Source organism: Mustela nivalis (genome assembly GCF_964662115.1).
Source record: "Mustela nivalis genome assembly, chromosome: 1".
NCBI classification, from domain to species: Eukaryota; Metazoa; Chordata; class Mammalia; order Carnivora; family Mustelidae; genus Mustela; species Mustela nivalis.
The window spans coordinates 80,975,520-80,991,538 of record NC_139020.1 but is presented as its reverse complement, the minus strand read 5'-3'; the positions used below and the strand labels follow the sequence as shown (position 1 = coordinate 80,991,538).

Here is a 16,019-nt window from a genome sequence, read left to right as displayed (position 1 = left end):
CCATTTTCTCTCCTACCTTCCTTTCTTCCTTCCTTCCTCCCATCTTTCTGTCTTCCTCACTGATTTCATGTTTGTGGATTCACCCCGCAGTAAAATGTGTTAGTAATCCCAGATCAATACTCAAGGTGCTTCTGAGATCATCCACAGACCTGCACAGAACAGCAAAAAATTTGAGTCACCCAATAGAAGTGGAACAAGGTGCTATTTTGCCTTCTTATTTCAGCTCTCATACAAATGTCTGTTCTTTTCATGGTCTATTAAGTGTCACATTTTTCTCATCTTTGTCTTTTTTCCTGGTGATTTTGCTGTTTAAAACGTCCCACAAGTGTAGCACTGAAGTGCTGTCTAGTGTTTCCAAGTATAAGAAGGCTGTGATGTGCCTTATGGAGAAAATGTATGTGTTAGAACAAGCTTCGTCCAGGCATGAGTTACAGTACTGTTGGCTGTGAGTTCATTTTAAATGAATTAACAATATATATTAAGATGTCTTTAACACACATAAAACAAGGCTATGTACTCCTCAGTTGATGAAGATGTATGACCAGAGGCTCGTGAGAACCTAGCCCTGTATTTCCCTAGAAACAATACTTCTGTATTTGGTAGTTCAGTGTTCACACAGATACACATACAGAGAGGGGGATATACGGGGATGTATCATCATATCCCCAACAATGTGAGTCTATGGAGCAGAATCCTCTGAGCTGCAATAATTTCCCACCTTCTCACAAACTGCCAAATAAGTGAACAACTATCTCAATTTGCCCATATGCCTTTGATTAAGGGATTTCCCAGGATGAGGGACTTTCAAGTGCGACAGCTGGGAAAATCCCAGGGCAAACTGGAAAGAGTTAGTCCCCTATTCTGGAATTTCTCGAAGCCAAAGAATTACGGTGGGGTTGGGGCCCATACAGACCCTTCAGATCTTGCTCTGGAGCTAGTAATCCCACCATCATTAGGAAAGAGACATAAAATACATATACCATTAAGCCCCCCTGGCCCCACTCATACTTCTAAGTGTTCATGAGCAAAACCTAAGGCCTCTCTGGCAACACTTGATTGAGAAAGCATTAACCACAAGTTCATTTGATTTACATTTCTAATGTCCCTGTCTCTTTGGTGTGAAGAGACTTCAGAGTTGAGCTGTGAAGAAATATAATGACTTAACCCAATAAAAAAGCAAAAAAAAGATACCCCAAAAATTAAATATGTCCATTCAGGGAGCTAAATATACTCTTTTCCATTATTTTTCTGTACATTGACAAATGATAGAGGAGAAAAAGTGTGGACTTTAAGATTTAATCCACATTTCCGAAATCAACAAATCCTCAACTTCTCCGAGATTTGTGGCTCTGTACAGAAGAGTGATTCTCAACCCTGTCTGCACATGAGAATTATCTGGGAGGTTTAAAAAAGTCCTATGCCTTGACTGCACCTATTATAATGAGATTAAATAAGAATGGGGGTGGGGTGTTACTGGCATTAGAATTATTCTAGAAGCTTCTCAGGTACTCTAATGTGAACCCTGAGCTAAGTAGCACTCACAGGGGAGACGGTGTTGAGGAGAGGTCTCGAGAAGCTTCTAGGTTCAGCAGAGAAGAGCGCTATATCAACTGGTGATGCCTGCAGAGGGCGGAAGGCAGGGAAGCTTTCAGCACACAGGGCTGCACTACACACCAGAAGTGGAAACATTCAAACTCTGTAATCAGGCAACTCTTGATTCTCTCTTTGCTCAGCTGTGAGGACTGTCTCACCTGTGTGACGTTGGTCAAGTGATTCGCCCCTTTGTCATCAGTACCATCCCCTGATAGCCATTTTGCGAGATTTGTAGTTAAGGATTGAGGAACCACATGCCACGTACCTGGCACAGAGTGAATGCTTAAGAAAGAAAAACTATCGTCCTCATGACAGGCTCCCACATTTCTCATTTTTGACCGCTTTCTGAGCTGCATTCTGTGATCCTGACAAAGAATACCAGGGGAGCTTTATGAGGTGGGAGTAGAGTTATTTTAAAAACAAAATGAATAACACTGATAAAAATGAATGGTACAGCCAAGGCAATTTTGTAAGCACATAATCTAGTTCGGGGGTCAGCAAATGACTGCCTGTGGGCCAAATCTAATCATACCCGCTCATTTACTTATTGTCTGGAGCTGTTTTCCCACCACAGAGATCATATGGCCCCTAAAGCTAGAAATATTTACTATCAGGTCCATTACAGAAAAAGTTTGCTGACCCTTGATTCTCGTTCATCAATTCTCAGTGTGGTTTCTGGACCCCTGAGACCCCGTCAGGGGATCCGTGAGGTCAAAGTTATTTTCACAGTAACACTCATACATCATTGGCCGTTTGCACTGTGTTGACATTTGTGCTGGAAGGACAGGAACCATGGCGGGTAAAACCGCTAATGCCTCAGCACCCATGCAGGCAAGGGCACCAACAGGCTTTTTAAGTTCTTTAGCACCACACCTTCACAGGAAAAAGCAAACAAAAAGCCAGTTTCACTTAACTCAGGGTTTCTTAGCTTTGGCACTATTGATATTTTGAGCCAGATAATTCTTGGTGGCGGGGAGCTGTCCTGCCCGATGTATGATGTTTATCAACATCTCTTGGCTCCATCCCCTACAGACTGACTGGACAACCAGCCCTTCCTCCCATTCCCCAGGGTTGACAACCCAAAGTGCCACCAGCCATGTTCTTTTTTGTTTTTTGTTTTGTTTTACTTTTGATTTCTCAGTTTTAACTTAATACATGTGACAATATAGGGCACATAGGAATAGATAAAACTCAGATCAACAAAAACTCTCTGGGGTCGCCTGTGATGTTTAACAGAGTAAGGAGATTCAGAAACCAAAAAATTTTAGATCTGCTGCTCTCTCTTGTATTCACGGTGCATTTACGATGTGTATATCACAAAATCAATGACCATATAACTGACGATAAGCAAGATGTAGAAACAAAAAGTAGAAAAATATGTGTGTGAGGGGGCTGGGGTCTTTGGACGGGAGGGACTGTGGGTATCCCCAGCAAGTACACAACTTTAGAGGCAGAAAAGGCATATGTGACCCTGAGCAAGTTAGTCTTCTGTTTGTGCCTTAGTTTCCTCCTTATAAAATGAAAGTGATCACAGTACTCCTCTCAGAGTATTATTGGGAGGATTTCATGAATAAACACATAAAAAGTGTGCCAAATAGGCTTGGCACTTAGATTAAGTATACCCTGTGGGTCAGCTATTATTATTTTTATAATAAATAGTTTGTCAGAAGGGATGAAGTCAGGCCTGCAATTAAGGCGTACAGGTGCTGCTGACCTTACCCCCAGTGGAATGACTGAAAACAGAAAAATTGAAGTCACTGGCTCCCCAGAGACAAAATATCATGGAGTTGAGAAAGAAATCAGAATCTTCAAACCCCCTTCCTACCCTAACACCACGCTTTCTAATCCAAAATCACATCTGTTACCCCTGTAAGGTACATGGACATTCTCCAAGGTTTCAAACAAACGATGTGAGGTTGGCTTGGTTTCATATGTTAGTTCCAGAGCAGTTATAATTTTTCTTGTTCCTGCACTGTGATTAATTTTCCCTTCAGCTCAATTTGGCTGCCAGAAGACCATACAGAATTGTATTGGTTTCAGAAAATACCCACACAGTCCCTTTCACCTTTAGGAAGACGCATGCTTTAAAGAAAGAGCTTGCTAGGGACACATGGATGGCTCCGTCAGTTAAACATGTATCTTTGGCTCTGTTCTTGATCCCAGGGTCCTGGGTCCTGGGACTCAGCTCTGAGTCAGGCTCCTTTCTCAGCAAGGAGTCTGCTTCTCCCTCTGCCTGCCGCCTCCCACGCCCTGGCTTGTGCTCCATCTTTTTCTCTTTCTGACAAATAAATAAAATCTTTTTTTAAAAAAAGGGGGCTTGCTAATTTTTATAGTAGGAAGAGTCCTTAAGAAAACCATAAGAACACTTCTTGGATAAGCAAATGAAATGTTTGTGCCATGGTTTTAAAAAGTGCTGAAAGAAAAATCTGATTCTGAAGGTGAAGAGAGAAGTTACTTGAAATTTGAAATGACATTCTCTGTAGTAAAGTGCCCCACGTGCCAAATTTCATATCTTCCTAACCTCCCTGTATCGAGCATGACAAGTGTTACTATAGTTATTTTCTGTAGCTACTGAGAATGTTGAGTTTAGATTCTAAAATTCAGTAAAATCCAAATGTCACCTTCTTTGTGAGATCTGACCGCCTTACACTATTTTTTAATTTTATTTTTTCAGTGTTCCAAGATTCATTGTTTATGCACCACACCCAGAGCCCTCCTCCACCAGGCTCACCTATCCCATCATCCCCCTCCCTTCCAAACCTTCAATTTGTTTCTCAGAGTCCACAGTCTCTCATGGTTCATCTCCCCCTCTGATTTCCCCCAATTCACTTTTCCTTTCCTTCTCCTAATGTCCTCCATGTTATTCCTTATTCTGCATGAATAAGTGAAACCATATGATAATTGACTCTCTCTGCTTGACTTACTTCACTCAGCATAATCTCCTCCATCCCATCCATGTTGATACAAAAGTTGGATATTCATCCTTTCCAATGGAGGTGTAATATTCCATTGTATATATGGACCATATCTTCTTACACTATTTAACATTGACTCCCCTCCCTGCGACTCCCCATCCTGCATCATTTTTCTTTGACGCATATTTCTTTTTCCAACACATGATATATTTTACATAAGTATTTTATTTATTGTCTGCTTGCCTCATTGTGATGGCAGGGGTTTTTATCCTTTTCCTTCAGTAATGTTTTCCTAGCTCCTGAAACTGAGCCTGGCACATGGTAGGGGCCCCCAAATTCAGGTTTTGTCTTTAAATGGGGAATGGAAAATGTCCCTGTGATGCATTGCATACTGTGAATTCACATACGGAGACCTTGCATGAATGAAAGCATCTATGTTTCGCAAAATAACCTATTAGACTCAAGAGCATTCAACTGTCACTCTGCAACTTGGCAATTGTATGAGCCAAGGTATCAAATAGGCTTTCAGGAACTTGTTCCAACAACCTTTACTTTTTAGTCATCTAACATTCTTATCCTTTAATGAATAAATGTCTCTTCATTAGATGTCCGGCTCATGAAATCTTCCCATACACCCAGACAGAGCACTGTGACTGACTGGCTCTTAAGAAATAATTATTAAGAGATTGATTGGCAGCTGTACTCCACATCCCCAAGAGATGTGTTCCAGTGCAGTTGTACAAGAAATCCTTGAAAACCTAATTAAGTATTAAAGACTAGGGAACTTAACTACTTAAATCTGTTCTGTAATAAATACTTCTTGTAAAGCACAAAATTCCTTTGCAACTATATATTTTATTTATAAAGTCATATTTTGGCATATAGGTTTTGCTTAAATGAGTGAAACAGGACTTATACACTGGGTGTAGGCTCTACAGGCTCAATTCTGTGCCAGGCTGATGATTGATGTTGAGAAAGAGCCCCTTTAGGAGACATGACTGGTATATACAACCATTAGTGAATTATAAATGGAAGGGGGAATTGCAAGTCCCTCCAAGGCAGAGTCCACCTCTTCACCTTTGTCATCTAGAATCTAGCGCAGGCATATTTTAAGCATGCAATACCTACCTGGTGATTAAATTAAACATGAATACACAAATAATCAAATGCAATCAAGTACTAATGAGATTCTTTAAAAAGTCTATAACGCAGTGAAAATTCAGACAGAAAAGGTCACTAGGAATGGCTTCATGGAGGAGATAGGGTAGAAGTTATGTCTGGAAAGAAATTAAGGCTTAAGTGCTGGAAAAAAGGGTAGAAGGGAAGATCAAGATAGAAAAGTAATTTAGACCTGTACACCCATCACTCAAAAGGATTTGGAACATCAATTTCCAGCAAATGTTTATTTATAATTATATATATTTTCTACTAGAGTAACATAATAAACAGTTTTTTAATACATTAAAAAAGGATTTTAAAGGAGGAATTAAAGATGAAATAAACCATAATAAACCATATATTTAAAATTATCTTTATTAATTGTGTATCATCATTTATATTGGGTACAAATATATGTTTCAACTATCCTTTGATAATTTTGAATTTCTTGGCTAACTTCCATTCATGTTGGATTAATCATGGTACCTCATGGTTCAGGAAGAGATAGATTCAGGAGACCTATCAGCTAAGACATTTTGCCTGTTTTGTACTCATGCCTGCATTATTCATATTGTCTTTCATCTTCTGTTTCTCTAAAGGAACTGATTTTACTCATTTGTGAGCATTAACTTGATTACAGGTAGATAATATGATCTGGTCACTTGACCAGGCACATAGAATTCATAACATGTTGAAAGATGCTTAAAATGAACAAATGAGTGAAAATACCCTGGGGAGAGGAGGTAAACGTTGCACACCATGGCACCACCTGACAGAAGGATGGATCAAGGGTGCCACTGACCAGCCTCCCCCTTGCAGGCAATTACTGAATCACAGACCTGGACACTGCCCTGAGGAGGACACAAAGTTGGGAAGAGTAGATGCGTGGAGTGAGGTCTTCAGTGGTAGTCAAGAGGTTTTGACTTGACAAGATAGGCAAATGAGTCTACTGATGTATTTTTTAAATTATTTTTATTAACATATAATGTATTATTTGCCCCAGGGGTACAGGTCTGTGAATCGTCAGGTATATATATTTCACAGCACTCACCACAGCATATAGCTTCCCCAATGTCCATAATCCAACCACCCTATCCCCTTACCCCCCAGAAACCCTCAGTTTGTTTTGTGAGATTGAGTCTCATGGCTTATCTCCCTCCCAATTCCATCTTGTTTCATTTTTTCCTTCCCTACCCCAACAATCCCCTACCCTGGCTCTCAAAATCCTCATATCAGAGAGATCATATGATAATTGCCTTTCTCTGATTGACTTATTTTGCTCAGCATATTACCCTCTAGTTCCATCCATATCATTGCAAATAGCAAGATTTCATTTCTTTTGATGGCTGCATAGTATTCCATTGTGCGTGTGTGTGTGTGTGTGTGTGTGTGTGTACACACCATATCTTCTTTAGCCAGTTATCTGTTGATAGACATGTAGGTTCTTCCCATAGTTTGGCTATTGTGGATATTGCTGCTATAAACATTTGGGTGCATGTGCTTCTTTGGATCACTACATTTGTATCTTTAGGGTAAATACCCAGTAGTGTGACTGCTGGGTCATAGGGTACCTCTATTTTCAACCCTTTGAGGAAACTCCATGCTGTTTTCCAGAGTGGTTGCACCGGCTTGCATTCCCACCAGCAGTGTAGAGGGTTCCCCTTTCTCCACATCCTTGCCAACATCTGTCATTTCCTGACTTGTCAATTTTAGCCATTCTGACTGGTGTGAGGTGGTATCTCATTGTGGTTTTGATTTGTATTTCCCCAATGCCGAGTGATGTGGAGCATTTTTTCATGTGTCTGTTGGCCTCTGGATTTCTTCTTTGCAGAAATGTCTGTTCATGTCTTCTGCCCATTTCTTGATTGGATTATTTGTTCTTTGGGTATCGAGTTTGGCAAGTCCTTATAGATTTTCAATACTGGCCCTTTATCTGATATGTCATTTGCGAATGTCTTCTCCCAGTCTGTCAGTTGTCTTCTGGTCTTGTTGACTGTTTCCTTTGCTGTGCAAAAGCTTTTGATCTTGATGAAGTCCCAATAGTTCATTTTTGCCCTTGCTTCCCTTGCCTTTGGTGATGTTTTTAGGAAGAAGTTGCTGTGGCTGAGGTCGAAGAGGTTGCTGCCTGTGTTCTCCTCAAGGATTTTGATGGATTCCTGTCTCACGTTGAGGTCTTTCATCCATTTTGACTCTGTTTTTGTGTGTGATATTAAGAAATGGTCCAATTTCATTTTTCTGCATGTGGCTGTCCAATTTTCCCAACACCATTTGTTGAAGAGACTGTCCTTTTTCCACTGGACATTCTTTCCTGCTTTGTTAACTATTAGTTGACCATAGAGTTGGGGTCTATTTCTGGGCTCTCTATTCTGTTCCATTGATCTATGTGTCTGTTTTTGTGCCAGTACCATACTGCTTTGATGATGACAGCTTTGTAATAGAGCTTGAAGTCTGGAATTATGATGCCACCAGCTTTGGCTTTCTTTTTCAACTATCCTCTGGCTATCCATGGGTCTTTTCTGGTTCCATATAAATTTTAGGATTATTTGTTCCATTTCTTTGAAAAAAAAATGGATGGTATTTTGGGAGGGATTGCATTAAATGTGTAGATTGCTTTTAGACATTTTCACAATATTTGTTCTTCCAATCCATGAGCATGGAACATTTTTGCATTTCTTTGTGTATTCCTCAATTTCTTTCATGAGTACTTTATAGTTTTCTGAGTACAAATTCTTTGCCTATTTGATTAGGTTTATTCATAGGTATCTTATGGTTTTTGGTGCAATTGTAAATGGGATCGACTTCTTAATTTCTTTGTTCTCCCTTGCTCTTAGTGTATAGACATGCAACTGATTTCTGTGCATTGATTTTATATCCTGACACTTTACTGAATTCCTGTATGAGTTAATAGCAGTTTTGGAGTGGAGTCTTTTGGGTTTTCCACATAAATTTTCATATCATCTGCAAAGGGCGAGAGTTTGATTTCTTCTTTGCTGATTCATATGCCTTTAATTTCCTTTTGTTGTCTGTTTGCCAAGGCTAGGACTTTTTTAGTACTATGTTGAATAACAGTGGTGATAGTGGACATTGCTGCTGTGTTCCTGACCTTAGTGGAAAAATTTGCAGTTTTCCCCCATTGAGAATGATACTCACTGTGGGTTTTTCATAGATGGCTTTGATAATATTGGGTATGTATCCTCTGTCCCTACACTTTGAAGAGTTTTGATCAAGAAAGGATGCTGTACTTTGCTAAATGTTTTTTCAGCATCTATTGAGAGTATCATATGGTTCTTGTTCTTTCTTTAATTAATGTATTGTATCACATTGATTTGTGGATATTGAACCAACCTTGCAGCCCAGGAATAAATCCCACTTTGTTGTGGTGAATAATCCTGTTAATGTACTGTTGGATCCTATTGGCTAGTATTTTGGTGAGAATTTTTGCATGTGTGTTGATTGAGGATATTGGTTTGTAATTCTCCTTTTTGATGGGGTCTTTGTCTGGTTTGGGATTAAGGTAATGCTGGCCTCATAAAATGAATTTGGAAGTTTTCCTTCCATTTCTATTTTTTTTAACAGTTTTAGGAGAATTGGTATAAATTCTTTTTTAAATGTTTGGTAGAATTTCCCTGGAAACCCATCTGGCCCTGGGCTCTTATTTGTTGGGAGATTTTTGATGACTGCTTCAATCTTATTACTGGGTATGGGTCTGTTCAGGTTTTCTATTTCTTCTTGGTTTAGTTTTGGTAGTTTATATGGCTCTAGGAATGCATCCATTTCTTCCAGATTGTCAAATTTGCTGGCACATAGTTGTTCATGATATGTTCTTATAATTGTTTGTATTTCTTTGGTGCTTGTTGTGAGCTCTCCTCTTTCATTCATGATTTTATTAATTTGGGTCCTTTCTTTTTTCTTATTGATGAATCTGGCCAGGGGTTTATCAATCTTATTAATTCTTTCAAGGAATTAGCTCCTAGTTTCATTGACTTGTTCTACTGTTCTTTTGGTTCATTGATTTCTGCTCTGATTTTTATTATTTCTCTTCTCTTGCTGGGTTTAGACTTTTTTTGCTGGTCTTTCTTCAGCTCCTTTAGGTGTAAGACTAACTTGTGTACTTGAGACCTTTCTTGTTTCTTGAGAAAAACTTGTATCACTATATACTTTTCTCTCAGAACCACCTTTTCTGTACCCCACATATTTTGAACAGTTGTGTTTTCATTTTCATTTGTTTCCATGAATTTTTAAATTTTTCTTTAATTTCCTGGTTGACCCATTCATTCTTTAGTAGAAAACTCTTTAGCTTCCATGTATTTGAGTTCTTGCCAACTTTCTTATGGTTGAGTTCTAGCTTCAGAGCATTGTGGTCTGAAAATATGCAGGGAATGATCCCAATCTTTTGGTACTGGTTGAGACTTGATTTGTGACCCAGGATGTGATCTATTCTGGAGAATGTTCTATGTGCTCTAGAGAAGAATGTGTATTCTGTTGCTTTGGGATGGAATGTTCTGAATATATCTGTGATGTCCATCTGGTCAAGTGTGTCATCTAACGCCTTTATTTTCTTGTTGATCTTTTGCTTAGATGATCTGTCCATTTCAGTGAGGGGTTGTTAAAGTCCCCTACTATTATTGTATTATTGTTGATGTGTTTCTTTGATTTTGTTATTAATTGGTTTATATAGTTGGCTGGTCCCATTTTAGGGGCATAGATATTTAAAATTGTAGATCTTCTTGTTGGTCAGACCCTTTAAGTATGATATGGTTTCCTTCCTTATCTCTTATTATAGTCTTGGTTTAAAATCTAATTTATCTGATATAAGGATTGCCCCCCCCAGCCTTCTTTTGATGTCCATTAATGGTAATCTTGTAGACAGCATATCAATGGATCTTGTTTTTTTATCCATTCTGATACCCTGTGTCTTTTGATTGGGGCATTTAACCCATTTACATTCAGGGTAACTATTGAAAGATATGAATTTAGTGCCATTATAATGCCTGTAAGATGACTGTTACTGTGTATTGTCTCTGTTCCTTTCTGTTCTATTACTTTTAGGATCTCTCTTTGCTTAGAGGACCCCTTTTAATATTTCCTGTAGGGCTGGCTTGGTGTTTGCAAATTCTTTTAATTTTTGTTTGTCCTGGAAGCTTTTTATCTCTCCTGCTATTTTCAGTGACAACCCAGCTGGATATAGTATTTTTGGCTGCATATTTGTCTCATTTATTGCTCTGAATGTATTATGCTAGTCCTTTCCGGCCTGTCAGGTCTTGGTAGTTAAGTCTGTTGCCAATCTAGTATTTCTACTGGTGTATGTTTCAGAATGCTTGTCCTGAGCTGCTTTCAGAATTTTCTCTTTGTCACCAAGACTTCTAAGTTTTATTACTAGATGACAGGGTGTGGACCTATTTTTATTGATCTTGAGGGGGGTTTCCTCTGTGCCTCCTGGGTTTTGTTGCTTGTTCCCTTTGCCATATTAGGGAAATTCTCTACTATAATTCAGTCCAATATGCCTTCTTCCCTTCTCTCTCTTTTGTCTTTTTCTGGGATCCCAATTACTCTAATAGTGTTTTGTCTTATAGTATCACTTATCGCTTGAATTCTGCTCTTGTGGTCCAGTAGTTGTTTGTCTCTCTCTTGCTCAGCTTCTTTATTCTCTGTCATTTGGTCTTCTATATCACTAATTCTCTCTTCTGCCTCAGTCATCCTAGCAGTAGAAGCCTCCATTTTTTTATTGTACCTCATTAATAGCTTTTTTAATTTCAACTTGGTTAGATTTTAGTTCTTTTATTTCTACAGAAAGGGATTCCCTAATATCTTCCATGTATATATGTATATATAACTGGTGAATAGAACAGAGCCACCCACTTGTTTTGGGGTGTATTCTGGTCTCTTAGAAGAAACCACCTCCCAAAATTTTAAAGAAAGAAAACATATATATGCAAAAATAATGATAAACATAATGAATAGATGGAATATGACTGTGAAGATGAAAATTTAAAAAGATTATAAAAAGGAATTGATAAAATAATTTGGTTGGAAAAGAAAAAAAAAGAGGAGAATGTGATCAGGCTGAAGACTAGAACAAAGCCATGTGCTAGATTTAGGGTGTATTTTAAGCTATTAGAAGAAATTGTACCCCAAAATTTTAAAGAAAGAAATGTATATGTGTACAAAAAAGTAAGGTTAAATACAATGAAAGGATAAAATATGACTATAACAATGAAAATTTTAAAAGATTTTTTTAAAGGTATTGATAAGATAAAATAGTTAAAAAATGTTAGAAGAAGAAAGAGGAAAAGTTAAAAATGTAGAATAAGAAAAAAATAAAATTAAAAAAATTTAATTGCAAGACTAAAGGATCATGGGGGGAAAAAGCCATGAATTCTATGCATTGCTTTCCCCTAGCTCTGGAGTTCAGCTGTTCTCCTTGATTAGTGAGCTTGGTCTTGGCTGGATGTTCTTGCTGATCTTCTGGGGAAGGGGCCTGTTGCAGTGAGTATCAACTATCTTTGCCTGAGGCGGAACTGCACTGCCCTTGCTGGGAGCCAGGCAAAGTAATCTGCTCAGGTTTGCTCTCAGGAGCTTTTGTTCCCTAATCACTTTTCATAGAGCTCTGGAGGACGGGAATGTAGATGGCGGCCTCCCATTCTCCGGTCCAGAGGAGCCAGGAGCTCGGGGCCCCACTTCTCAGTGTGTCTTCAGAGAAAAGCTGTCAAACTTTCCCATCTCACTGGTCTTCAGCCACATTCCAAGCTCATCCATCTTGTGACTGAGCATTTCTGTCTCTGGCAGCAGATTCCTGCTGCGCCTTCCTGTACTACTCCTCCTGGAGGAGGAAGGAGGTGTCTCTCTGGATCTGCCACTTGTGGGGCCCCTGCTCGAAAAGCAGCAGCCCAAATGTGCCTCAGATCATGGTTCAAGGTTACCCTGAGCTGAGAGCTCACTCCTCCGCTCTGTCTCTATAACCGGCTTCCCCACTCCAATACCTGGCAGCTCTGTCACACTCATACACCCCTGGTCTTTCTGTGACCCCACGGGACCTGAGACCACACTGTCCCCATGAGGGCTCCATCCCCGCTTAGCCCCTGGAGTGATGTCCAGAGGAGCAGACTTCAAAAAGTTCTGATATTGTGCTCTGCTGCTTCACCACTTGCTGGGAGCCAGCCCCTCTGCCACCATGGTATATCTTCCCGTTGGTTCGGATTCACTTTTCTGCATGTCCTACCTTTCAGAAAGTGGTTGATTTTCTGTTCCTAGAATTGCTGCTCTTCTTCTCTTCAATCTCCTGTTGAGTTTGTAGGTGTTCAGAATGGTTTGATAAATATCTAGCTGAACTACTGGGATCTAATGATTTCAGTGTCCTAATCCTCTGCCATCTTGCTTCCTCTCCCCTTTTGATGTATTTTTAAGAAAGGAATAATGGTTGTTACTCATCATCAGGAAAAAGGTTAAAATCTCAAAGAAGCCAATTCAGTGGCATTGTGAATGAGACATTATTTAGCTTTAGCTAGCTCTCTCAGCTCCCCGTAGAATCATTATCTGCTGGTCAGGGAACTGTGTTTTTCTTTTAAAATACAGATTTTTTTTCATTGTTCTTTAGTTCCCCTCCAGCCTTAACTGATGTATAATTGATTAGTACAATTGCAAGATATTTAATAAGTACAATGTGATGATTTGATATACATATTCATTATGAGATGATTCTCCCATATAGAGTCAATTGATGCAACCATCACCACACATATTTACCTTTTTTGGGGGGGGTAAATGAGAACATTTAAGTTCTACTCTCTTAGCATATTTTAATTATACAATACAGTGTTATCAACTATAGTCACCATGTTATACATGACCTTATTCAACTTATAGCTAAAAGTAAGCTTGCTCCCTTTGAACAACCTCTCTCTATTTCTCCCACCTACCCAAGTCCCCTCAGGGTTCTCTCAGTTAAAGTTCAACATTTTTTTTTTTTGTTTGTTTGTTTCTGCATATAGATGATACCACATGGTATTTGTTTTTTTCTATGTGGCTTATTTTACTTAGCATAATGCTCTCTAGGTTCATCCATGTTGTTGTGAATGGCAGGATTTCCTTCTTTTTTTATGACATGATTATGGATAAATAGTATTCCATTGTATATATATACTACATTTTCCTTTGTCCATTGATCCTTTTATGGACACATTGGTGGTTATCTCTTTGGGATAATGATTTTGTTTCCTTTGGATAAATACCTAGAAGTGGGATTGCTGGCCATATGGTAGTTATATTTTTTCATTTCTTTTCTTTTTTTTTTTTAAAGACACATTTATTCAGCGTTATGATCAGACTATTACATTTAGCAATCAACAACATGGGTGCAAAAAAAAAAAAATCTACATTAAAACCTTTTGTTGGAATGCTTTACACTTTCCACAGAACAGAAACTAAAATAACCTGTTATACAATTAGTCACACATACAGTCCTCGAGTTTTTTTGCCCATACACATAAGTATTGTCTAAAACATGTCTTCTTTGTAGCAGGTAGGCCCTGCCACCACTGTGCTTGGCTGAGTTCACAAATCTGTTGTAACCTGTAGCTTCCCTGTCATTTCTCTGGCTCTCCTCTCCTGCTAAGCTTTGTTTCCTGGCAGTAATTAAAACCTTCTGCCACTGCCATAGCTGCTGCTGCTGCTGGAACCACCATAGCCACCTTGGTTTCGTGGTTTGGTGAAGTATTGGCCTCCACCACCATAGGGGCCAGAGCTTCTGCCTCCAAAATTGCCACCTTTCATGGGTCCAAAATTTGAGGATTGATTGTTGTAATTGCCAAAATCATTATAGCTTCCGCCACCTCCAAAGTTGCTTCCACTACCACCGCCATAGCTGCCTCCACCTCCTCCGTTGTTATAGCTGTCATAGCTGTCACTCCCGCCATAGCCACTGCGCTGGTTTCCATAACCCTGTCCACCACTTCCATAGCCTCTGCTTCCTCCAGAGGAACCAGGGCCGCCTCCTCCATAACCACCATCATTACCAAATCCGTTATAGCCATCCCCACTGCCACCATATCCACCACCACCTCGACTGCCACCAAAGCCACCTCAACCACTGAGGTTTCCTCCGCGACCAAAGTTGTCATTCCCACCAAAACCACCTCCACGACCACCACCAAAGTTTCCAGAACCACTTCGACCTCTTTGGCTGGATGAAGCACTAGCCATCTCTTGCTTAGAGAGTGCTTTCCTTACTTCACAGTTGTGGCCATTCACAGTATGGTATTTTTGAATGACAATCTTGTCTACAGAATCATGGTCATCAAATGTTACAAAAGCAAAACCCCTCTTTTTGCCACTGCCTCGGTCAGTCATGATCTCAATCACTTCGATTTTCCCATACTGTTCGAAATAATCTCTTAGATGATGTTCTTCAGTGTCTTCTTTAATGCCACCAACAAAAATCTTTTTCACAGTTAAGTGGGCACCAGGTCTTTGAGAATCTTCTCTTGAGACAGCCCTCTTTGGTTCCACAACCTTCCATCCACCTTGTGTGGCCTTGCATTCATGGCTGCATCCACCTCCTCCACAGTGGCATAGGTGACAAACCCAAAGCCTCTGGAGCGCTTGGTGTTCGGATCTCTCATTCCCACACAGTCCGTAAGTGTTCCCCATTGCTCAAAATGGCTCCTCAGACTCTCATCGGTTGTTTCAAAGCTCAGACCTCCGATGAAGAGCTTCCGCAGCTGTTCAGGCTCTTTGGGAGACTCTGACTTAGACATGACAGCGGTGGGAGGGGAGACTTTAATGATGCTTACTCGGTGGCGTCCACAGGCAGAAACTATTTTTTCATTTCTTGAGGAACCTCCATACTGTTTTCCATTGTAACTGTACCAGTTTATGTTCCCACCAACAGTGCACACTGTTTTTCATTGTTTTTGGCAGGAGAGAGCCAGGAGCTGCCTGCCTTTCCTGGTGAGTCAGTTGGCCAACATGGAACATTCGTTTCATCATATTCTCCTGCTGGAGATTAAGAGTATCACTGATGCTTTCTCCTCCATCCTGGGCCCTCAGAGCAGAGATATCTTCCGTATGAGCAACAGCTTCACCACGATTGCCAGGCTCCTTACCCAACAACTGGAAACTGCCAAGGCCAAAAGCAGCAGGTGAGCAAGAGCTCCTGTGTACATCAGGGACATGTCATAAACCTATGGAGGTATAGCACAGACAGTAGGCACTCAACCTCCCAAAGAAAACCAAACCCACTATCTCAATGCAGAATAGCTTCTGAGTAAATTATAGCATTTGCCAGAATTTTTTCTAAATTTGTGAAAACCAGAGTGAAACAAACAAAAATTTCTAAAAAGTGCACAAAATGTGACA

The 16,019-nt window shown here is 39.8% G+C and overlaps 1 protein-coding gene and 1 pseudogene across 8 annotated transcripts in view; one reads left to right on the top strand and one right to left on the bottom strand.

The window, feature by feature from the left end:
* The window catches only part of VEPH1 (ventricular zone expressed PH domain containing 1), a 247,105-nt gene that overhangs the window by 106,275 nt on the left and 124,811 nt on the right, over nucleotides 1-16,019 (top strand). For 6 of the 7 annotated variants that reach the window (XM_082685585.1, XM_082685578.1, XM_082685580.1 and 3 more), the window contains one exon: nucleotides 15,582-15,802. In XM_082685585.1, the coding sequence (XP_082541711.1) occupies nucleotides 15,582-15,802 (221 nt within the window). The remainder of the gene's footprint in view (nucleotides 1-15,581; nucleotides 15,803-16,019) is intronic. The other variant, XM_082685582.1, reaches the window with a different exon arrangement.
* On the bottom strand, nucleotides 14,230-15,445 carry LOC309841947 (heterogeneous nuclear ribonucleoprotein A1 pseudogene; annotated as a pseudogene). Its single transcript has one exon. The product of its transcript is annotated as a heterogeneous nuclear ribonucleoprotein A1 pseudogene (transcript).